Source organism: Staurois parvus, unplaced genomic scaffold (genome assembly GCF_062004578.1).
Source record: "Staurois parvus isolate SC_StPar_1 unplaced genomic scaffold, SC_StPar_1.0 ptg000175l, whole genome shotgun sequence".
NCBI classification, from domain to species: domain Eukaryota; kingdom Metazoa; phylum Chordata; class Amphibia; order Anura; family Ranidae; genus Staurois; species Staurois parvus.
In genome coordinates, this window is record NW_028317971.1 from 2,511,438 (window position 1) to 2,537,385 (window position 25,948).

A 25,948-nucleotide genomic window follows, 5' to 3' on the forward strand; every position below is an offset into this window, starting at 1 on the left:
TGTCATGGTACCACATACTATAAGACATACATGACTCCAAAGTGGAAAAAAGAAGGGTGGGGCTTTACAGGTACTAATAATCATAAAGAATTGTAATAAAACATATAGCTTTATTAACAAGATTTAAAAAGAGTTCTCATACATGAAGCAATAAATAACCCTCTACATCAATGGTTATCTGCATTATGTAAGTTCCTTTTAGGAAGAATCTTCAGATGGCAACTTGGAACCTCAACACGTTTCAACTCATAGAGAGTCTTCATTAGGATGAAAGCGGTATGTTCTGAAATACAAATGTGCAGTGGATGGTACCTATAAAGTCCCACCCTTCTTTTTTTTCCCCACTTTGGAGTCATATATTTCCAAAATTCAACCATTCTTAACTAACACCACAAAACAACTTATTCACCCCGTTTATCTAGCATCTTGACACCTGCAACTCTCTTCTCACTGGCTTACATCTACAAAGGCTACCCCCCCTCTAGTCCATCATGAATGCTGCTAGACTCCACCTTACTAAATAATCTGTGACTGCTGCTCTACTATGCCAATCCCTCCGCTGGCTTCCACTAGCCTAACGTATAAAATTCAAGATATTACATACAACATACAAAGCCATCTACAACCCTGCCCTCAGCTACACCACAAACCTCATCTCGTCCAAATAGTCCAGTCCACTCCTCCCAAGACCCCCTTCTCTCTAGCTTCATCATCTCCTCCCATTCTCATCTCCAGGACCTCTCCAGAACTGCCCCAATCCTTTAGAACTTCCTACTCCAATTTCTCCAGTTATCTCCTACCCTATCCACCTTTAGGCTTCCCAAAAAACTTAATTCAGAGAAGCCTACCCTGCCTCCACCTAAAAATTGTACATTGACCACCGCCATCACCTCATCCCCCACAGCTGTTACCTTTTGTACCACCTCCCACTCCCTATTAGATTGTAAGCACCATGAGCAGGGTCCTCCTAATCCTTCTGTGTTGAACTTTATTGTAACCACAATTTCTCCCTTTTTATTGTAAAGCACTGCACAAACTGTTGCCACTAAATAAATCCTGTATAATAATACTAATATTAATAATTATAAGATGGATGTCATTCAGGGACTATTTTAGAAGCAATTTTTCTCCAAATAGTATTTTACCTATGTTATCTTTATATAGTTCTTTGATTTTAAATCTCTTGCCTACACATGAGTGATGAAGGCATCAATATCTGTCCAACCTATGGTGCACATTTTGCAATCATACCTCTTTCCACTGCTAAAGATAATGATTGCTGTCATTCGGAGTGTCCGTGCCACAAACAGTCAGGAGAACGCTCTCCTGAGTCCGCCAACTGAAATTTTGAGGCAATTTGTGGCTTGGTGTTCAGGCTATACATCATCAAATTACTAGCAGGATTTGCTTGAGCAAATTAAGGATGAACTGGCTGAACAAGAGATTGCCACTAATTTCAATAATCTGGTCTCCCAGGATTTACAAATACAAATTTGCTTTTAGGAACGCTCTCAGACAAGTCATCTTTCCAGCACCACCTTGAACTGCCCTTGTACTCTGATTTGCCTCTCAGAGAGATGCCTATGCAGCTACTCACAAATATCACAGGAAGAAAGGTCCGAATGTCAATCTCAATGCATCAGCCTCAGTATATACAGTCAGGTCCATAACTATTGGGACATGGACACAATTCTAACATTTTTGGCTCTATACACCACCACAATGGATTTGAAATGAAACGAACAAGATGTGCTTTAACTGCAGACTGTCAGCTTTAATTTGAGGGTATTTACATCCAAATCAGGTGAACGGAGTAGGAATTACAACAGTTTGCATATGTGCCTCCCACTTGTTAAGGGACCAAAAGTAATGGGACAATTGGCTTCTCAGCTGTTCCATGGCCAGGTGTGTGTTATTCCCTCATTATCCCAATTACAATGAGCAGATAAAAGGTCCAGAGTTCATTTCAAGTGTGCTATTTGCATTTGGAATCTGTTGCTGTCAACTTGCAAGATGAGATCCAAAGAGCTGCCACTATCAGTGAAGCAAGCCATCATTAGGCTGAAAAAACAAAAGAAACCCATCAGAGAGATAGCAAAAACATTAGGCGTGGCCAAAACAACTGTTTGGAACATTCTTAAGAAGAAGGAACGCACCGGTGAGCTCAGCAACACCAAAAGACCTGGAAGACCATGGAAAATAACTGTGGTGGATGAGTGAAGAATTCTTTCCTTGGTGAAGAAAACACCCTTCACAACAGTTGGCCAGATCAAGAACACTCTCTAGGAGGTAGGTGTATGTGTGTCAAAGTCAACAATCAAGAGAAGACTTCACCAGAGTGAATACAGAGGGTTCACCACAAGATGTAAACCATTGGTGAGCCTCAAAAACAGGAAGGCCAGATTAGAGTTTGCCAAACGTCATCTAAAAAAGCCTTCAAAGTTCTGGAACAATATCCTATGGACAGATGAGACCAAGATCAACTTGTACCAGAGTGATGGGAAGAGAAGAGTATGGAGAAGGAAAGGAACTGCTCATGATCCTAAGCATACCACCTCATCAGTGAAGCATGGTGGTGGTAGTGTCATGGCGTGGGCATGTATGGCTGCCAATGGAACTGGTTCTCTTGTATTTATTGATGATGTGACTGCTGACAAAAGCAGCAGGATGAATTCTGAAGTGTTTCGGGCAATATTATCTGCTCATATTCAGCCAAATGCTTCACAACTCATTGGACGCCACTTCACAGTGCAGATGGAGAATGACCCAAAGCATAGTGCAAAAGCAACCAAAGAGTTTTTTAAGGGAAAGAAGTGGAATGTTATGCAATGGCCAAGTCAATCACCTGACCGGATTCCGATTGAGCGTGCATTTCACTTGCTGAAAACAAAACTGAAGGGAAAATGCCCCAAGAACAAGCAGGAACTGAAGATAGTTGCAGTAGAGGCCTGGCAGAGCATCACCAGAGATGAAACCCACCGTCTGGTGATGTCTATGCGTTCCAGACTTCAGGCTGTAATTGACTGCAAAGGATTTGCAACCAAGTATTAAAAAGTGAAAGTTTGATTTATGATTATTATTCTGTTCCATTACTTTTGGTCCCTTAATAAGTGGGAGGCACGTATGCCAACTGTTGTAATTCCTACACCGTTCACCTGATTTGGATGTAAATACCCTCAAATTAAAGCTGACAGTCTTCAGTTAAAGCACATCTTGTTTGTTTCATTTCAAATCCATTGTGGTGGTGTATAGAGCCAAAAATGTTAGAATTGTGTCGATGTCCCAATATTTATGGACCTGACTGTAAGACAGGCTTTGGGGTGCCAGCAGAGGCCTACAGGTGTGCCAATTGCATTAAACATCCTATTTTGCAAATAGGCCAAGTGCATTGTAATATACTAGGGTCCCTTGCCTGCATGGACTGTTTTACTCATAAGGTGGAATGTGTCTTTAAGAAAAATTCATAAAAAGTATGTTTATACTTTAGGTAAGTTTGAGGGGAGGCAAACTGGCCCATTCTTGTCATTCAGCTTCCCAGTGTTCCACGAATCCCATGCAGCTGCATCTGAAGAAATCCACTGTCAAACTGGAAGCCTTTCTACATTCCTGAGCAATTGGCAACTTGATTTTCATTTCCCCTGACAAAAATGTTACCCTTGAGTCAACTTTGAATCTCCACAATAAATGGCACTATCCTTTCCTTTGGACCCATCCACTCTTGAACCATAGCAGTGAAGATGTCTGTAGGGATGCTTTACCTTGAGGCCATCTTCTTCATTTGGCCACAAGCTACTTATATGCTCATTCCTGCTCATCCCTGACCCTTTACCTGGTTCCACCTACACTCCCCATTGTTGAACTAGTTCTCCTCTCACTTACTTACCTGGAGCCCTTCTGTCATTTGTGACTCACCAAGGTCATGACAGCTAAGGCTCTTCCATTGGCTATCTCCAAAGTTACCCCCTCTGTAATGTCTCACTATAAGGATTACCTAGCCATTTCCTATAAGTCACCACTGCAACACACTACGATTGCTCCATCAAGTTTATACCTGGCACTACTCTTCCTAGAAGACAAATATATTCCCTTCAAGAAATACCAAAAAAGGCTTTATCCACAAATCTTCTTTTCCAGCTTGGGCAGGAAAAAAAATTGGTCTTCTCTACCCCTGTATTAATTACTGTGGACTAAATTGTATTAAATAAGGAGAAAATAAAGACCAGGGACTTTACCATTCCTTGTGCTTCCTCGGTCCCCTGGCCAAGCGACTGGGTACTCCATGACTCCTAGTGTGCTCAGTGCACTCCTGAACATTTTAGTGTCATCTAGTGACTCCTGTGCACCTTTTGATTCCAGTGCAGCCCCGATCATCTACGTGTCATCTAGTGACTCCTGTGTGCCCCGTTTTAACAGTGCACCCTTCAGCATACCGTGTCAGCTACTGACTCCTGTGCATCCCCCGGCATCCTGTGTCACCTAGTGACCCCAGTATGACCTTATACTACAGCACACCCCAGAGCATCCTGTGTCATCTAATGACCCCAGTGTGCCCCAGGACTACAGTGCACTCCAGAGCATCCTGTGTCGTTTTGTGCCTTCAGTGCGCCTCAATGAATCCAAGAGCACTCCTGAGCATGCTGCGTCATCTGTGACATTATGGTACATACCTTATCCATTGTTTGTACTTAGATTGTTTTATATTTAATTATAATCAATTTCTTTAAATGTGACTGTTTTAAGTACAAAATCAGGAAATATTTACCTTCAAAAATGTACTGGAACTTGTGTTGCTGTAGACTGGCTCCCATAGCCTCTTCTATGCCACTTATATCTTTATTGAGACGTACAACAAGTGGATCATAGTCCATGCTCTCTGCATTGGCTACAATAGCATAGTTCCCTTGCTTGGCCAAAGGAATGAGATAATGGAAGCAGTGAACTCTGAAACAGAACAAACAATAGAAATGTGAGTGAATTATGTTTTACAGGGTATTACATTCCTGACTTCTTAACAGCTGTCTTCCAAATGCCATTCTCACAATTTTATTAAATGCTGCAAATATCATGCAAGCAGCACAAAATAACACTTATTTCCCATAAAACATAGTATTAGGTCCAGCTAATGTTTTGTAGCTTAAGGAGAATTTCATTTTAGTTGCTTTTAAAGACATCGTTCCAGAGGTCACATTTTCCATAACCCAAGCCATGTCGCTACGACAGATTTTAATTTACCTGCATGAAGTTTTTCAAAGATCACCTGAAAAATAGAGCCCGTGATTGATGCCTTCAAAGTATACTCTGCTCAGGCTGTTAATTTCAGGCACTAAGAAAGAGAAATCTCTTATGAAAGCCTGACCCTCCGGGTCGCACACAAAATGTCAGATGCCTCTCAGCCTGGAACATTACACATAGGCTTTGGAGACGCTTTCCTATATTAACTTTTCATAGACCTCCCTATTATATAGAACTTGTAATAGAAATGTATCGTGCAAAAATGCATCAAACTGCACTCAATATGCTGACTGCAACCTTTATCCCAAACGGTTAAGTGTAAGTGAAATTGTTCAGAACAACAATGTTATTTTTTTGTAATTACATAATTATAGAGAAAAAGAGAGAAAAAATGAGTGAAAGAAAGAGGTTCACTATTGATGAATCAATCACTGACACGTACAACACATGCACGTGGAAGATTGACATGCTATTGTCCACGGGCGTCTCCGCTGCTTCTCCATTTAGACACTCTAAGAAAGGAAGTATGTTAGTGCTGGCTCTCCAGGTGAAAATAAAATAAAAGACTTAGAAAGAAAACTAATGCATCCACCACATTTTGGGATTGGTAAGTTGCAATATATCATATTCTTGTTTTTGGGTTTAATGTAAAGAAAAAGTTAAAGTTACTGTAAAGAAAAGTGTTAGTAACTATTAGGTCTGCATCAAGGCTGTAGAAAAGTTTATGCAGGGATATTACAGATCAAAGATATGAAATAGCTAATGCATCCATTATAGGCCAAGGTAATAAATATGCTTGTCCAGTAAAGTCAGTAAAAGTTAAAATTCGGAGAAGCATGGGTTATAATACTGGGGACAAGTAAATATTGCTCCTCTTCCCCTTCTAGTCTAGCAAATTTCAGATACTCCCCCACACAGCAGATCCAGCGTTGTCCAGCTGAGATCCTCTTCTCTTCTGGCAGGGCTTCGTCCAGCGCCGCCATGTTTTGCAGTGACATCATTGATAGGACTTAAAAATCATTGTGGAAAGTAACACACTGGTCACAAAAACTTATCGAAAGGAAACAGCAGTGAATATGCTGCTACACACAGATAGTTTCCATCTAGTACATCCTAAAAATGACATTGCCACGGGGCAGTTCTTATGCATTTGACATAACTACACCAAGATGTCTGATTACCAAGAGGAAGTGAAACAACTGTACCAGAGATTCAGAGAAAGAGGGTATTCACACAAATCAGAAATGCACGTAAAATAGCAGCATCATGAGATCAGAAAGGTCTTTTACAACCAAAAGAAAAAGGATTGTCGAGATGAGGGGGGACTGGTAAGATTGATCACTCAATATAGAATGCAATGGGGCAAGGTAAGAGATGTACTCCAGAGTCATTGGAAAGACCTTACCAGCTGTCCATTTATAGCTGCAATTGTTGCCCCTGAGTCCAAAATGGTGGCATGCAGGACACAAAATTTGGGGAAGTTGCTAATGCACTTGGTATTTGTGAAAACTCCGGTTGTCATCATACCCCAGAACCAGGAGATGTATCCCTGCGGCCATTGCCAGGTATGCCCTTACGTAGATCGAACTCTGATGTTTTCTGACCCCAAAAATAAAAATAATACAAGATAAAAGAATTAATCAACTGCTCAATGACTAGCACCATTTATATAATCACATTCCCCAGTATAAAGATAAATATAAGTAAAACAAAGTGGCAGTTGAGAGTAAGAGTCGGGGAACACTTGGGTGAAATACGTAAGAAGGACCCCGATAAACCATTACATTTTGTAAAATTCCATAATGGAAAGCCTGATGGACTTAAGGTGAAAGTAATCTACGTCCTAAGACTAGCCTGAAAGGGTGATTTTAATTAAAGTGTTACTAAACCCAGGACCTTGCAGTCAATATATCTGGTCTCCCACAGTACACATAACACGGAAATGCAATTATTTTAGTAAATATAAACTGCTAAATACCTTTTCTCATCAGCAGTCTTGTGACTTCTATCAGTGTCCAGTCGAGCACTAGTTAATCTTGTAGGAGGAGTTTCCATTCTCCCCAGACTGTCCTATGAGGCTGCATGACCCCTGACCCTCTGTCTGGACAGCGCTGTTTGGCCCTGTGCTGATCAAATGCACCCTCTCAAAAAGGAAAAAGGAAAAAAAAAAAACTACTTTCTAGCAATGCACACCAAACTGAGCATGTGTAGAGTGCCTCCTAGAGCTCTGTACTATTAGCAGATGGATTGGGGACTGGATATACCAATATTACTATTGTCCTTGTGATTATTATTATATTTTGTTTTCGAGCTTGCCTTAATTGAATCCTCTCTCCCAGGACTATTCGTGTTTATTTCCCATATGGAAGAAAAATATATTTGAAATATATTTTTAAAATATTCTTCCCAAATATATTGACATGTATTTGAAATACTACAATTTTGGCCATATTCATGTCATAGGTCATGTGGTTGTGACGTCGTTGGGTTATGACCCATCATCCTGATAGAGAGAAATTGTACTTGGAACATAATAGCAGCATGCCACAGCAACACTGACAGATAGCTTCAAAGGAGACATATTGGAACAGGGAGGTCTGTTTGCAGAAGTGGAGCTGTATATTCTATAAGATGCGGACTGAGGAGCAGTAAGTGGCGAGAGCAGGCTCACAGCTAGTTACTCACATATGATGTAATTTATGTGCTATTCTGGCTAAATACGTTGTACATATTCTGTGAATCCAGGACATGAATGGTTTGCATTCTTTACAAACAGTCTATAATGCGTAGACATCTCCACGAGGTCCAAGAGACCTAGCAACATAATCAGCGGATCCATGGGTATAGACAGTTTACTAACAGCATTAATAGTATCTAGCAACCCGACCTAAAAGGGGAGAAGCTTGGAACATTCCCAAAACATATAGAGACATGTGCCCACCTCCAGATCACAGCAAGGGCATGTGACCGATCTATCAGGAAATACCATAGCCAAGCACCGCGGGGTGTAATATACTCTATGGATAAATTTAAGCTATATGAAGCGGTCCCTGGCTGAGATCATGGTAGGGAGACACTGTAGAAGACAATCTTCCCAATCATCCTCCTATAGCGAAGGGAGGTCGGGGTGCCATTTATCAAAAAGCACCTGCATTCTAGGGGTAGAGAGGGGTATCAACAGGGAATGGAGAGCGGATAACGGTTTAGGCAAATCCTCCATTAACAACATGTTTTCTAATGGATCCATCTGAATGGTCGCTGGAGAAGGAAATTTAGAGGCCACCGCATGACGTAATTGTACAAACCGGAAAAACATTCGGTTAGGCAGGCCATGATTGTGTTTGAGGGTTGCCCCAGAGTGACGTGTGAAGGGAGAACGAGTTATTTACCCGAAATTGAACCCTAGCTTGACTCCACAACCTCAGGGTCCTCAGCATAGGAAGAGTGATGGCCAAGTTGGACTTTGGACCTCTATGAATTAGGTTATGAAATGCAGCATACAAACCCAGTATTGCTGCCTCCAGGATCACCGCAGCATTATCCCTAGCCCGGGAGAGCAGCCATTGCACCGTGACCAGAACAGCTGCCCAGTAATATAAAATCAGTTTAGGAAGTGCCATGCCACCGTGATCAATAGGTAAGTGCAGCATGGAGTAGGAAAGTCTGGGGGCCCTACCAGCCCAAATAAACCCAGAGACGACACCATCCATCCACATGACAGAAAATTAATTGTGGGATTTGTACCGGCGTATGCTGAAAAAAACAGATAAACTTAGGTAAAAATATAATTTTAAAAAGATCAACCCGGCCGATGGTTCTAATCGGAAGGGAAGACCAAGCAGTACATTTAGTCTACAACTGTTGCACAAGGGGATGAAGATTGTTCACTAGATACTTCTTCAAGTCACGTTGCACCGTTACACCCAAGTACCTAAAGCGAGAGACAGATCTAATAGGGGCGAAGGAGATATCAGGTAAGGGCCCTGACGCAAGAGGAAACAGTATGGACTTCTCCCAATTAATGCAAATACCGGAGTAGCTGCCGAAGGTATCGATAAGACTCAGCGCCTCTCTAACAGACAAATTACAGTCCCTCAAATATAAGAGAATGTTGTCTGCATAGAGGGAAACCCTATCCTCCCAGTCGCCCACCAGTAGGCCATGTAAAGAATCGGAAGAACGGATCAGGCAGACCAAGGGCTCAAACGCCAGGGCAAACAAGCCCAGCGAAAGCGGACAGCCCTGCCGAGTGCCCCTATGGAGAGCAAAAGGGGGGAAAAGGATATTGTTAGAACATACTCTCGCAAGTGGCACACTGTAAAGGCATCTAATCCACAAAATGAAATGAGGGCTAAATCCGAATTGATGTAGTGTTTCCCATAGATACTCCCACTCAACCAAATTGAAAGCCTTCTCGGCATCCAGGGACAGCACCACCCCAGGGTCATCCCTATCGCGAGCCACAGAAATATGGGTGAGCAGTATCCATATATTAATATCCGTACCCTTTCTCCAGCATAAAACCCGTCTGATCATGATGCACCACCGCAGAGATAACCGAACCCAATCTCCCAGCCACCACCTTAGCGAGTACCTTCGCATCAGTATTTAGGAGGGAGATTGGCCGGTATGAGCAGCTTCAAAATCATCACTATCACCGCGTGAAGCATGTCAGAGGCAGAGTTCCTGTCTCAAGGAGTGCGTTAAAAAGTGTTTGAAAACCGGGAGCTATTTGGTCAATGTACGTTTTATAGAATGCAATTGGAAAGCATTCCGGGCCCGGCGTTTTTCCCGACTGAAGAGTGCCAATCGCCTGCTGGATCTCCTCCAAGGAAATTGGTGCCTCCAACTGCTCCCTCTGGACCGCAGAGAGAGATGGCAGGTCAACCTGATCCAGATACCGGGACAAATTCTGTGGCGTGAAGACAGCTCTGGAGGAATACAAACTGGCATAATAGTCAGCAAACTGCTAGTTAATGGAAAGTGGAACAAGAATCCTGGAACCGTCTTTGGCCTGTATAAGAGCAATATTGGACAGGGCAGATTGTTCCCTAGCCAACCAAGCCAGGAGGTGGCCCGCTTTATAATCATGTTCAAAAATATGCTGTTTTTGATGCAGCATAGCCTTTCGGAAGGCCTCCAAACGAAGCAACAAGGCATCCCTAGTAGCCAACTGTAAGTTGTGATGACTAACAGGACCAGGATTCAGCACGTAATTGGATTCAGCTTCCTGCACCACCAAGGCCACAAAGTAAAGGTCCTTGAAAATGAAATGGAGTACTTATTTTCAGACCCAGGCACTATTCCAAGAGGTGGAAGATTTCCTCTAAACAGGCAGTTCCATCCAGCCAGCCCCTTTGAGGAAACCTCTGGTTACCTGGATCTTATTCTTCTTCACTGAGTCCTGTCATCACACGGAAGGGAGGATTGCCCAAGCTGACCAGACCTCCGATGAGGTATTTTTATACAACGCTCATACCCTATTTATTTCTGGCGAGTGCACATCTCTATAATTTCCCAAGGAGCACCACCAGTATTCACTAGTTTTAACAATCACAATTCATAGACTTTATGGACGTTGTTTTTAATTTATTGATTCCTTTATATGTTTTAATATGAATTTAGCTCTGCACTAATTTATATTATTTTTTCTACTGCATATATTGGTTGCTTTGAATGCATAGCTGCTTTAGGATTAAGCGCTCACTACATACTTTTCTGTTTGTTTTAATAGGCATATGTTTCTTTTTTTTTTTTTTTTTTTTAATAAACATGCTTTGATATAAAAAAAAACTATGTCAGGATGAGAGGTCTATATCCTCTACCTGAAATAATGATGGATAACATGGATAATATGTCATCCAAACCATTCAGTATTTGTGCCATAAATAGATCACTGGGCAGTGTCTTATAAGATCAAGGACAGTAAGATCTAACAAGTTAGGTTGCGTGAGAGGCAAAGCTTACCTACTATGGCAAAGCCTAACTGAAAAAGGGCATAATTGCCCTAGAACCACTCCGTTACTGGATAGATTTGAGAGTATAACTTTTCCCTCCAGCTAGGGCTGGATGTGTTTGTTAGAACCAGAAATCTCAGAGAAGATCCCCTATGACCAGAAAAGGTTAAGATCCATTATATACCCTATAGATTAGCATCAGGTTAAAAAAAGATATTAAACATTCCTTAGAAACTTATGAAATAGAGAAAACCCTTACATACAGTGCCCGTTCACATATATGTAAGAGTCATGTATGATTTCTGAGCAGTGTGGTCCGGTTCAGGTTCGGATTACAGGCTATTGACTTCTATGGGAACCGTTTCTAAACCTCACATGTGTAAACAGGATAAAATCCTGAGTTGATCCTTTCCTGAACCGGGGAACAGCTACTGTGTCAATTAGCTGTGAAACCTGAGCTTCAATCCGCACCGCATGTGTGTTAATCAGCGCATACACAGTGAAGTGACTAGTCTTTGGTGATACAAAGAGATGAAACAAATCATCTTACATAAGTTGTATTTGTTTATCTACAGCTGTTTGTCTGCAAAATCCATTCAAAGTGCAGAAATTACACGGGATCTCTCAACTCCGAAAAGCAAGGGGTGGGGATCTGAAGTTACATCAGTGTGGGGAGCTCTAAGAGCTGATTGGAGGAAAGAGACACACCTCCCTCCACACAACTACCAGGAACAGAGCTGAAGCTGTCAGTCACAGGCTGTGCCCTCCCCTCTCACCCTTTTTCTCTTGGTGTCAAGAAAACATACCAGAAGTGACTCATGCTGATAACAGATGATCGAGGCAGCAGACAGAAATGACACTTAGTAGTCTGGATTGAGCCACACTATAGAGGGATATGCTTTTTCATATTTCATGTCTGAGGTTTAAAACCACTTTCAGAGTTGGGCATATCTAGGAATCTAGGACTGGGATAGTTATGTATAATCACCTAGAGAAGTGTAGGTGTTCAGAAATATAGTGTACTAAAAGAGGTCTGTGTTGTGAATAGAGATAAGCCCAAGTATTCCAGACAAAGTTGGAGATGGAATTGAGACCTTGGGAGGTAGTTACCTAACCAAGGCCATTTCTGCCTAAATACTCCTATTGACTCAAAAGACTTTTTTGTACATAGGAAATTCCACTTGTATCAAGAAACTGGTGTGTGAAGTGTCTAAAAGAGACAAGTCAGACTTCAACACTTGTCTAAAAGAAGGTTGAATCTAGATTTATATTTTTCAACCCGAATGGAAAAAAGGGGGTAGAAGCTTTTAAAAGAAGAGAATTCTAAGAAAGCCCTCTGTGTAGGAATAACACTTTTCCCAATGATGTCTTTCATTAGATTTTCCAGAGCATCATATGAGGTATCTTTTTTTTAAGTCATGAAATTCCATGCATGTGGATGGAAAGGCCATTCTAAAAATGTGCGTTATGACTGGTTTTAAAGCACCTACACAATGAAGTAGTAGAGGGGGTAATTGTTGAAGCTGCTCTGTTAAGGCAGGGTTCTGAAATACCAGACCCTGCCTTTTGGTGAAATAGTGAGATGCTTATTCAAGAATAAAATGGCTGGATCTACTGCAGCCATCACCCATTTCATAGTAAACTCAGGTTCCATAGGATAAAGTTTTGTGATAACTTTTTTTTATGAGAGAAAATCTTTCCTGGATTGCACCAATTTTCATAAATTGTCCCTTTTGTTCAATTCTGAACAGGAGAAGTGTCTTTAGGTTTTACAAGCCTCTTTCCTCCAACGGGTTATGATGAAACAGAAAGGGGTCAATGGCAATAGAACTAAGGTCTTTGCAAATAGCAGAGATAAGTAACTTTTTATCAGCAGACTGATCATGTGACACTATAGTAGCCTGTGCACAGGGGATTGGGAGCATTTGCTACAAGTGAGGGTATTTCTTCTTGGGGTACTCTCAAAACAGGGTACAGAATACAGGGTAGGTGCACCCAGAATGGTAACACAATAACCCCACTGTAGACCATCGCGTACCTAAAGAGGGCAAAAGGTTGCAGGCTGTGTGGCAGTAAAGTGCATAAGTATGATGCAATACCTGGTCATCCCCCTGAGCCTAAGCTCTAGGTGGTTAAATTTTAGCGCCAAGTTTGAAAAGTTAACACAGAACCTGAAATACATTTTAAACATAATCTTGGTTATTGTTTCTATTGTAATACAGTGGGGCAAAAAAGTATTTAGTCAGCCACCAATTGTGCAAGTTCTCCCACTTAAAAAGATGAGAGAGGCCTGTAATTGGCATCATAAGTAGACCTCAACTATGAGAGACAAAATGAGAAAAAAATCCAGACAATCACATTGGCTGATTTGGAAAGAATTTATTTGCAAATTATGGTGGAAAATAAGTATTTGGTCACCTACAAACAAGCAAGATTTCTGGCTCTCACAGACCTGCACCTTCTTCTTTAAGAGGCTCCTCTGTCCTGCACTCATTACCTGTATCAATGGCACCTGTTTGAACTTGTTATCAGTATAAAAGACACCTGTCCACAACCTCAAACATTCACACTCCAAACTCCACTATGGTGAAGACCAAAGAGCTGTCGAAGGACACCAGAAACAAAATTGTAGACCTGCACCAGGCTGGGAAAACTGAATCTGCAATAGGCAAGCAGCTTGGTGTGAACAAATCAACTGTGGGAGCAATAATTAGAAAATGGAAGACATACAAGACCACTGATAATCTCCCTTGATCTGGGGTTCCACGCAAGATCTCACCCCGTGGGGTCAAAATGATCACAAGGACGATGAGAAAAATCCCAGGACCACACGGGGGGACCTAGTGAATGACCTGCAGAGAGCTGGGACCAACGTAACAAAGGCTACCATCAGTAACACAATACGCCGCCAGGGACTCAGATCCTGCAGTGCCAGACGTGTCCCCCTGCTTAAGCTAGTACACTTCTGGGCCCGTCTGAAGTTTTCTAGAGAGCATTTGGATGATCCAGAAGAGAATTGGGAGAATGTCATATGGTCAGATGAAACCAAAATAGAACTGTTTGGTAAAAACACAACTCGTCGTGTTTGGAGGAGAGAGAATGCTGAGTTGCATCCAAAGAACACCATACCTACTGTGAAGCATGGGGGTAGCAACATCATGTTTTGGGGCTGTTTCTCCGCAAAGGGATCAGGACGACTGATCCATGTACAGGACAGAATGAATGGGGCCATGTATCATGAGATTTTGAGTGCAAACCTCCTTCCATCAGCAAGGGCATTGAAGATGAAACGTGGCGGGGTCTTCCAACATGACAACGATCCCAAACATACCACCCGGGCAATGAAGGAGTGGCTTCGTAAGAAGCATTTCAAGGTCCTGGAGTGGCCTAGCCAGTCTCCAGATCTCAACCCCATAGAAAACCTTTGGAGGGAGTTGAAAGTCTGTGTTGCCCAGCGACAGCCCCAAAACATCACTGCTCTAGAGGAGATCTGCATGGAGGAATGGGCCAACATACCAGCAACAGTGTGTGCCAACCTTGTGAAGACTTACAGGAAACGTTTGACCTCTGTCATTGCCAACAAAGGATATATAACAAAGTATTGAGATGAACTTTTGATATTGACCAAATACTTATTTTCCACCATAATTTGCAAATAAATTCTTTCCAAATCAGCCAATGTGATTGTCTGGATTTTGTTTTCTCATTTTGTCTCTCATAGTTGAGGTCTACCTATGATGCCAATTACAGGCCTCTCTCATCTTTTTAAGTGGGAGAACTTGCACAATTGGTGGCTGACTAAATACTTTTTTGCCCCACTGTATATACAAGACAGGGAGAAGTTGACTGAAGAATCCAAAGATAAAATAATAAAGTAATAAAAGCTAAGAGTAATTTCTCCACAAGGGAGAAAAGGTCTATCAACTTAGGACACTAACAAAAAACGGAGGACTCACAGAGTGAGGCAGTGTTATACGGGAAATGCCACAGGGGGCATGGCCTCAAAAGCTTTGCCAATGTCCAATCACCTGAAGGTATGAATCTTTAACCCAGTGTGTATGAATGCTACGAACAAATGATAAAAGAGTTCAAATTCATTTATTAGTTGACAATAAAAAACAGCTAAGCAGATAGAATAGCAGAAGACTTTTGTATCTCTTCAAATACCTAAAAATAAATGTATGGGTTTAAACAAACTAGTGTAAAGAAATCAAACATACCTGACTTCCAAGTGCAAAACCAGAAGGCAACGGTCAGACATATCCAGGAATGATTTAGCCAGCTCATTCAGAGTCTGCAATATCATTTCAGAAACAGCAGGGGTGTCCACACTGGCAATACTGTCTGAACCAGGAGACATTGCTACAATGCAGAAAAAAAAATTACATAAAATGTTAGTATTAAATGCGGAATGAAACAGGTACACTTAAAAAAGCATGCCTGTGCGTCAAACAGAAAAAATACAATTGCACACCCATTATATACCTGTAGGTGAAAACTATCATATTTGTCTGCTATAGAAAAATCTATTAAAGCGTATATAAACCCTAACAATTAACTTCTCCTATTTCCATTTGAGTCTGTAAACATTCAATTGAATGCATTTTGTCATGTTGGGTATTGGTTGAACTTGATGGCTACTGTCCTTTTTTTCAACCTATGTCACTAGGTCTGGTTGATAAATGCCGGAAATTAACTGTCGATTGTATGAAATTCATAGCTGTTCACTGTCCTGTTTACTATGCCTGTGCTATCTCAAAGAGAGTAATAGGCCCTTCCAGTTCCTCTCTCGGACTACAAAATAAATAATTCCTATGGTGATGAGGTAGGAGAGAGTCTGCAGTTTACCATGAGACAACAGGGCAGGGTTGACACCAAAAAAAGACACTGTCAGCTACAACAGGAAATTATGAGCGGAGTGCATTTCTGGTACATCAACATGTATTTTTCTATACCTGCAGAGCCTTGAAAGAGATAAACCATGGAGAAATGTGCATGTATTTGCAAGATGTAATACATATTTTTTCTTTTATCCTGACTGCTCCTTTTATGACTAAAGCTGGCCTTATAGCAGTAGGATTTTAGGTGAAAATGTTAGCCTTCCTTTGATTTTCTAATGGTTCAGAGGCTCAGGTTCAACCATCGACATGAACAAAAGACGATGAGCAAAGTCAATGTGGCAGTATAGAAAATTCTCTAACAAAATTCTCATTGTGAATGTGATTTTCATTCAGAAAATAAATGTACATATTGTGATGAAACCTTTTTAATACATCTGGGATCCTTTTAAAATAACAGGGTTCTATGAAAGTTTAAGGGCTTTTGAATGAAAATTTACTGTACACTTTGTATCTTACTCCAGACTGATATATGACCAGCCCCAATATGTTTCACTGGGCAGGTGACTCAAGCAGGGCAGTGGTTAAATATCCAGAGTTTTTTGTCATTCTTGCTCAGATACCAACACAACAGGTCCCAGTGCTAGACGTAAAAAAAAAGTATCCTCTTTGTTCCTGTCTTCAAACGTAGGCCTAATTCAGGGGAAACTTCTGGACTCCTTGACACATACAGAGGGTTTACCCAAGAAGTTCTAATTATCCTTGCATTTTTAGTGGAAATATACTGTCCACATGACTGCCTTTTTTCTGCATTCAGTTGACTTCCTTGTTGATTTGTAACCCCAGCTGGAGACACTGTTACCTGTGTATAGACCCCAACTTGGAAAACGTATTCACGGATGAGTCGCATTTCATATTGCTGAATTACAGGAACCTTCACCTGTATTATCTCTTTAAAGGACTATTTTGCCAGCTGCCTGTGAGCTGGGGCACTATCACTGCCTATCTGTATATACTCACTGCATAGCGTTCATGTAGGCAGGTCTCACCTCGCAGGTTCTGTTTCCTCTCCCACCCAAAGAGCAGGATCTGGAGTGCAGGGAAGCACACCAATGTCACTGGTATTCTCAAGGCTCTAAATTCAATTTCGATGCCATAACCCCAATACTGCTGTAGCTGGCCCCATAACACTGACTGATATTGTAGCTGAACTATAAATTATTATTATTATACAGGACTTATATAGCACCGACAGTTTGCTCAGCGCTTTACATTATGGAGGGAGACAGTACAGTAACAATATAGTTCAATACAAGAGGGATTGGAGGGCCCTGCTCCTTGGAGATTACAATTTAGGAGGGAGGGGATAGTGGTAAAAGAGGAAATTAGCTGTGGGGGATGGAGTGGTAGGAGGAGTAGGGGATTCCAGTATTAGCTGGGGTCGGGGTAGGCTTCCCTGAAGAGATGGGTTTTCAGAGTGCACCTAAAAGAGAGCAGAGTAGGTGATAGCCTGATAGATTGGGGTAGGGAGTTCCAAAGGATGGGTGAAGCCCTTGAGAAATCCTGGAGATGAGCATGGGAGGAGGAAACAAGGGAGCTAGAGAGTAGGAGGTCCTGCGAGGAGCTGAGAGTATGGTTTGGGTGGTATTTAGAGACAAGGTCGGTGATGTATTTAGGGGCAGTGGTATGAATGGCTTTATACGTCAGTGTTAGTGTTTTGAATTTTATCCATTGGGCAATTGGAAGCCAGTGGAGGGATTGGCAGAGAGGGGTGGCAGATACAGAGCGGTTAGTAAGTTGAATGAGTCTGGCAGAAGCATTCATGATAGACTGGAGTGGGGATAGCCTACGATTAGGTAGGCCAGTGAGGAGGGAGTTACAGTGGTCCAGGCGTGATATAATAAGGGAGTGAATGAGTTGCTTACTGGTTTCCGAGGTTAGGAACGGTCGTATCTTGGAGATGTTGCGGAGGTGAAGTCTACATGAGTTTGTCAGTGATTGGACCTAGGGCTGAAAGGACATATTGGAGTCTAGGATTACACCTAGTACCCTGGCGTGAGGGGTGGGACTGATGATAGTGTTGTTGATCTTGATAGAGAAGTCGGGGGGGGGGGGCACGGTCCGGGGGGAATACTAGAAGCTCAGGTTTGGAGAGGTTGAGTTTGAGGAAGTGGAGTGACATCCAGTCCGATATGTCACTTAGTAGGCTGGTTATGCAATTGGAGACTGAGGGGGTGAGGTGAGGGGTAGAGAGATAGATTTGTGTGTTGTCAGCATAGAGATGGTAGTTGAAACCGTGGGAGTTTATCAATTGGCCAAGGGAGGAAGTGTAGATGGAGAAGAGGAGGGGTCCGAGGACAGAACCTTGAGGGACCCCGACAGAGAGAGGGAGTGAAGGGGAGGTGGCAGCGTTATAGGAAACACTGAAGGAGCGCTGCAATAGATAGGAGAAGAACCAGGAGAGAGCGGAGTCTCTGAGGCCAAGAGAGTGCAGTTTTTTGAGGAGGAGGGGGTGGTCAACCGTGTCAAAAGCCGCAGAGAGTTCAAGTAATAGGAGTATAGTATAGTGTCCATTGGTTTTGGTGGTTAGTAGGTCATTGGTGAGTTTGAGTAGGGCAGATTCGGTGGAATGTAGGGGGCGGAAGCCGGACTGTAATGGGTCGAGAAGGTTGTTGTCGGTGAGATGGGAGCCCAGGCGATTGTAGAATAAGCGTTCTAGGAGTTTAGAGGTAAATGGCAGTAGGGAGATGGGTCTTAGGTTGTTCAGGTCAGTGGGGTCCAGGGAGGGTTTTTTGAGTATGGGAGTGATGTGCTTTAGAGGGGAGGGGAAGGTACCGGAGCAGAGGGAAAGATTGAAGATGTGAGTGAGGGAGCATAGGATGGAAGAGGAGGGGGATCGCAGGAGTTGTGAGGGGACAGGGTCCAGGGGGCAGGTTGTGAGGTGGGCTTCGGAGAAAATCTTAGTGACCTCTTCGGTGGTAGTGAGGTCAAGGGAGAAAAGTGTTGAGGGGGTTAGTTTCAATGCTTTTATGTAGGATAAAAAAAACTTAAAATATGCACCATTAATTCTTGGCCCTGCGGCAGGTACAAACAACAAATAATATACACATACACACACCGGCCATAACATTGACCACTCACCTAATATTGAGTAGGTCCCTCTTTTGCTGTCAAAACAGCCCTGAGCTGTTGAGGCATGGTCTGGTCTCCACTAAACCTCTGAAGGTATGTTGTGGTATCTGGCACCAAGCTGTCAGTAGCAGACCCTTTAAATACTGTAGGTAGTGAGATGAGGCCTCAATGGATTGGGCTTGTTTTTCCAGCAAATCCCACAGAATGCTGAATTGGATTGAGATCTGGAGAATGTGGAGGCCAAGTCCATTGCTTTGTGGTCCAGTTTTGATGCTCACATGCCCATTGCAAGTGTTTTTGGCTGTGGACACTGGAAAACATGACCACCCTGACTAGTCTACAGCTACGCAGTCCCACACGCAACAAACTACGATGCACTGTGTGTTCTGAATCCTTTCTATTGGAACCGGCATTAACTTTTTCAGCAATTTGAGCTACAGTAGCTATTCTATTGGATTGGACTACACTGGCTAGCCTTCGCTCCCCACATGCATCAATAAGCCTTGGCCACCTATGACCCTGTCGCTGGTTTGCCAGTTTTACTTCCCTGGCCACTTTCGGTACCAGGAATATGCCACAAAAGCTGCAGTTTTGGATTCGCTCTGACCCAGCCATCTAGCCATTACAATTTAGCCCTTGTCAAAGTTGCTCAAATCCTTACACTTGCTCATTTTTCTGCTTTCAACACATAAACTTCAGGAACAACATGTTCACTTGATGCATAATATATCCCACTCACTTTCAGGTAGCAATATAACAAGGTAACCAAAGTTCCTTACTTTACCAGTCTGTGGTGATAATCTTGTAGCTGATCAGCTATTGTCATGAATGTAAGGAGTAAGGCTGGCCATACATTATACAATTATCTGCAGATTTTCTGCCCAATTTCCTTTAGATTTACCTTCAACTATGTAGTGCAAGGGCCTGCCTAATTGGATACAACTGAAAGTGTTGTTTAGGTTTGTCCTCCTATTATATGGTTTTTGGTAAATCTAAACCAAAAATCTGCAGATAATTGTATAATGTATGGCCAGCCTAAGAGAATTTTTTCTGGGTTTTTTTTGGTGGTATGTCTAATGGCTAATGGAAAACAATATGCTGCTAAATAAAAAAAATATTGATCTGGACATTTTTTTTTAATAATAATAGATTTCTATTACCATTTATCACTGGGAAGGTCTAATTTAGCCTGAAAAACACCTAAGGTATAATTTACCTGCATGCACTAAGACAGTGTTTCTCAACTTTTTGTTCGGTCACAGCACCCTTTAAAATTATGCACAAGGCACCCCATTATTAAATGTAAAAAAAGCTAAAATAATAGTTTTACATAATATATAGTAACCTGCGCCCAGGACAAATAGGCAAATGTATGTGCTGTATGTTGTTTAATAGTTTTACATAACACAGTAACATCCACACACTTAGGACACACAACATGAGAGGTGATTTATCCTTACAAAGCAAGAGCACCTTTTGTACACTAGTATCAACTAGTATTCCACTGTTTCTCTTCTCCCTCAGTTGCTCTCCCTCATTCAACTAAAGTTACATCAGTGATGATGCATTGGGGCAAACAAGGATGCTGCGCAGGTGCCCAATGTCCTCCTTATCAACTAATGATGTCATTGGTTGTTAGGCCACAGTCGACTAGAAGGTTATTTTTGAGCAAAGGCACCTCTGAAGAAACCTAAAAGGCACCCCAGGGGAGCTGGGCACCCTGTTTGAAAAAGGCTGCACTAAGTAACGAACACATGCCAAAGTTGAAAAACTGGGTTCAGGCATTAAGATTTCAGTTTAGGCATTAACGGGTTACAATGTGCCCTAAATAAAAAATCAAAAAAAGGAAAAGCAACAAAGACTACCTCTAGAGTGGAAGTAGAAAAGTTGAAGTGAGAACAAAGTGTAAACTACTGTCAAAGGCATAAAAGAAGCAAATGTTTGTTTTTAATTACAGCTGTGTTTGAATTAAATTTTACTCAGAACCATTTCATATTTCTAGTTCTATGTAATTCATAATTCATTCCTCATGTTTAATAATAATTAGGTTTGTTATGAAACATGAATCATAAGAACCATGGGCACTCCATATGATATCTTTCACAATTCTAGATAAAAACAAATTCAAAAGCAATATATGGTTTGAGGATTTTATCATAGTGCTGTACATTTTGTGACAAATAAATTAAAGTGGTTATAAACGCAAAAGGTTTTTTACCTTAACACATTCTCTGCATTAAAGAGTTTCATTACTCTATTTGAGAAAAATAAAAATAGTGTACCTACAGGAAACTTACCTGTCCAGGGATGCAGTGCTGTCTTCACCAGGGCCAGTTCTTTCCCGGTCTTCGGGTCCCCATCATGTTTAGTGTGGGAAACCGGCTGTGACTCCTTCCGGCTTTACAGCTGGCCTCCAACTGTGCATGAGCAAGTTGCACTGCACTGTGTGAATGGTCCCGCAGCCTGCTATGACTTTTGACATGTCCCAGAACGCTGCAGGCAGGGGATTGGGGGTGTGAACTTCCCGTGAAATCTCCTAGGCAATCCGCTGGGAAGTGGGAGCAGGTACTACCAAAACTAGGTACCCACTCCCCCCAAAAAAAACCCCTGTAGGGTGAAATTACACTTTAATCTCAAAAAACCCCTTCAATCACCTGTTCCCCCACCCCCCTCCCTCTCTCGATCCAGTGATTTCCCTATCTTTGGCTCAGCTGCTCTCATGTACTGGTTTCACAGGAAACTTTGGGAGCGGTGGGAGAGATTGGCTGCTGCTGTCAATCCAATCCTGTTGGGAGAAAGGGGGGGCGTGGCCGAGCAGCAGTGTGCGCGTCTATAGAAGCACACAGTCCTGCTTGGGGTGCTCCCTCAGCACATGGTTTGCTGAGGGGGCATCCACAGAGAAGGAGGAGCGGATACGCAACTGAGGGACTCAAGAAGAGGAGGAAAGAGGGCACTTTGTGAAATACCACTGCACAAAGCAGGTGAGTATAACTTAGTTTTTTTTTTTAATACCCTTTACAGCTGCTTTATGCAATTATTGTTCAAGACATAGGAAAAGAAGAAAATAAAAAAATTAGAATACACTGTTTGTAAAAATAATAAAGAAAAAAAATTGAGCAAAATGGTGGTGCAGCTGTGCAGAGTTGCATTTTCACGCAGGGGCATATTTATTAAGCAGTGAAGGTGACTTTCATCAAACATTCATGGTTGGTGTATCAATCACTGATATCTAAAACATACACACATGAAAGACTCAACTGCAGTGAACATTTGGGGAATGTTAAATTCTTTAAAAATATTCCCCATAGTGACATACCCTGCATACCACCAGTTTTTAATGCAAATGCTTGCTTTTTTGCAATAATTTGTATGAAACACATATGCATGACCAGATACACAGTACTTTGCTATACTTATATTTAAAGGAGAAGTACAGCCAAAACTCTTTTGCCTGTACTTCTCCTGTGGATCACTGCATTTTGTTCTGTACGCAGGTGATCCATTCTGAGCTGACAGCGGCCTGAAGTCTGCTATGAGCTGACATCACTCAATCAGTCCAGGCTGGAGGAAGATCCTGACTTTAAAGTTGGCATCCACCCCAAAGTCTGGGGTGGCCCTTGGCTCAGCCTCTAAGTGAGCCACTGACAGCCAGCTGCTCCCTACGCCTCCAAAGCCCCGCGCTCCAGGAGAGGCAGAGCAGACAACGGTGACTGACAGTCATCGCTTTCTGCTCAGAATGGCTGTGAGAACTCAGCGATCAGCGGTCATGTGATCGCTGAGGTCTCACCCTTGGAGCCAGCGGGGGGACAGATGCAGCATCAGACCAATGCTGGATCCACCTAGGTAAGTATAAATGGGGAAAAAAGAAAAAGCCTTACTTCTCTTTTAATATCTATAAATCCAAACAGGTATTCAGCCTGTTTGGGGTCATATGTGATCCCAAGTGATGATTCTAACATTTGGTTAGTACCTCCCAGTCAGTTCTGTATTTGTTAAGTACTCCAAAATCTCTGGTTTTATAATATGATCTGCTAAAAAAAACTGGCAGTCTTGACTAAGAACTGTTTTCTGAGGCATCAATTAGTTTTAAGTTAACGTACCACTGATCTAAATGTCAAACATAAATGTGGATGCTTTCTTAGTGTGCATTTGGTTCCAAAGAATAAACCCACTATTCTTTATTTAAAGTGGACCTTTCACAAAAACTACATGCAATGTATATAGCTTACTCAGTCTTGCAAGGTACAGCAAAAACATTCTAAAAGGTAAAGAACCTGTCACCGACTCCTTTCTGTTGAGACAATACCACACTAATCAGTTACGGTCCTTTGTACCTTTTTCAGTGCTTCTTTGTAATAGATACCAACTCTATAGTATGTACCTTTGTGCAGACAGGCCTTCTTTCCTATTGTTTTTTGCTATTACAATTTTGTTATTTATGTATTCTTAAGTAAATGAATGTACTGGTCTTGAAACATTCACGTACTGTATCATGTGTAAGCCAGATTACCCTGTTGGCACCACATGGCTTAAAAAACTTTGATCAAAAAAACAAAGGAATTAGGGAGAAATGGTCAGCCTAGAAGTGACTTTATCCTACCAGTTGCATTTACAGTTCGGCTATTCAACTAGCCGCTGTGTGTAAAATAGCTGGAAGTAGAGATTCCACCATCCATGCTGTTTAGTGTAGATGGAGTACTCTATTAGATTTCTCTTGTTAACCTGTGTGCTGACTGAGAGAAATATATGCAATGTCTGGCTAGCTTTAGTACTAGATGTTCTAAGCTGTAATGATATATTATTCATAGCATGTGTTTTTTTATGTTAGGCAGGATTTGTGTACCACTGGAAAACAATATTCTGCTGTTAAAGCGGCGTTCCACCCAAAAGGGGAGGAAACTCCGCTTTAAAGATTGTTCCCCCGCCCCCATTAAGGATTGGCACCTTTGGGGAGTGGGGTGGGGGTGGGGGATGGGTACCCGAATTTGACAGGTACCCACTCCCACTTCCACTGCGATCGCCTAGGCCATAGGAAATGGAAGCTGTCCTCCTACCCTCCCTCCCCGAAGTCTTGTGGGACACGTAACAGATCCCAGAAGACGATGGGGCCATTCAAGAAGCGCAGTGCTGCTTGCACATGCGCAGTGGGTGGAGACTGCGGACTGTATAGGGGATAACCAGAGACTGCGGACAGTGCAGGGGATGACCAGAGACTGAAGACAGTACAGGGGATGACTAAGACTGCGTACCTTTGGGGAGGGAGGGGGAGAGGGTACCTGAATTTGACAGGTACCCGCTCCCACTTCCGCGGAGTTGCCCTCCCTTTAGTGTGGGCACCAGGCTGACAGCCGGGTACCCAGTGTGCATGCGCGAGAATCGCTGTGCTTTGTGATTGGTCCGGCGTCTTCTGGGACCTGTCATGTGTCCCAGAAGACGCCTTACCATTCACAAAGCGCAGCGCTTCTCGCGCATGCGCACTGGGCACCCCGGCTGTCACAGCCGGGTGCTCACACTAAAGATGCCGGCGTGGTTAGACTGCGCAGCGCTGAACCGAGGAATAGGTAAGGTCCTGCTGCACAGAAGAGACGAGCGGCCGGCCCGGTATTCTTCCACGGCGGCTGCGGTGGGAATACTGGACCGGCCGCTCCATATTCTCTCCATAAGACGCACTGACATTTGGGGGGAAAAAAGTGCATCTTATGGAGCGAAAAATACGGTATATGATCAACTTTTTGTTCAGTTTCCACATTCTAGCTGATGGACAGGGAATGGTGTTATCAAGAAAATCAAGAAAGCTCCTCTTATTTTTTACATTATTACTAATTGTATAGTGCTCGTCTTCTGTGGTGTTGGTCAAAGTAATAGATATAACACAAGAGGCTAGTAAAAGTAATATAATACATAAAATAAGCATTTGTTATAGTTGCTTAGGAAAACACAGCAATACCAGAAACAACGGAAAATATGTCCCTTTTACTTAAAGATTAAAATATAATGTGTAGATATTGTATCTAATACAAATGAACACTGAAAAGAGTTCAAAGGAGTGTAACTTATTTCCTAATGTCACCTATAATCATAAGACAATTATATTGACCATAAAAGTATGTTTCAGGAAAACTCCGTTATTTTCCTTGACAGGTCAAGGTTCCTTATTTCTCTATAAGTAATGTGATGCTGTAATAATCTACGCAAGCCAGGCTGCATGAATGTTATCAAATAAATAAAATGTGATATATTTAGAGAACTCACTGTGAATGACTAACAGTAAGAAAAAGTTTTTAGAAAGTGAAGAGACCGAAGGGAAAATCTTTTGAAAACAAGCTAAGGCTCCATGCACACTGGGTGTTTTGAGAACGCTGGTAAGGAGAGCTGTGTAAAGTCATGTTAGAAATTTGAGTTTTTCAGCTTTTTTTTTTAAGCGTTTTTGCATTAGCATTTAGCTGCGTTTTCAGCATCTTTTTTTACCCCCCAAAATTTATTTTTTTGGTCAAAAAAATGCCCCAAAACGTCGGTTTGCAGCATTTTACAGCGGTAGGCCATTTTAACAGCTAAAAAACTCCTCTGGAAACCCACTAGTCCTGGGTTTTTTTTTCAGCCAAAAAAGTCCCTGCCAAAAAACGGTGATTACAGTCTATGTGTCCATGGACACATAGAATAACATGCTGGGGAGTTTACTCGCTGTAGAAAAAAATGTCAAAAGCCAAAAACAGCAGCTTTAAAAATGTCCAGTGTGCATGAGGACTAAAAAATCATGTTTGTATTTACATTACATTTCATCTATTATTA

General features: G+C 42.1%; 1 protein-coding gene across 1 annotated transcript in view; it reads right to left on the minus strand.

Moving 5' to 3' along the window:
* The window catches only part of EXOC4 (exocyst complex component 4), a 634,255-nt gene that overhangs the window by 68,395 nt on the left and 539,912 nt on the right, over positions 1-25,948 (minus strand). The window contains exons 15-16 of the mRNA XM_089676875.1: positions 15,410-15,551; positions 4,763-4,941 (exon numbers count right to left, since the gene is read on the minus strand). Coding sequence (XP_089533001.1) covers positions 4,763-4,941; positions 15,410-15,551 — 321 coding nt within the window. The remainder of the gene's footprint in view (positions 1-4,762; positions 4,942-15,409; positions 15,552-25,948) is intronic.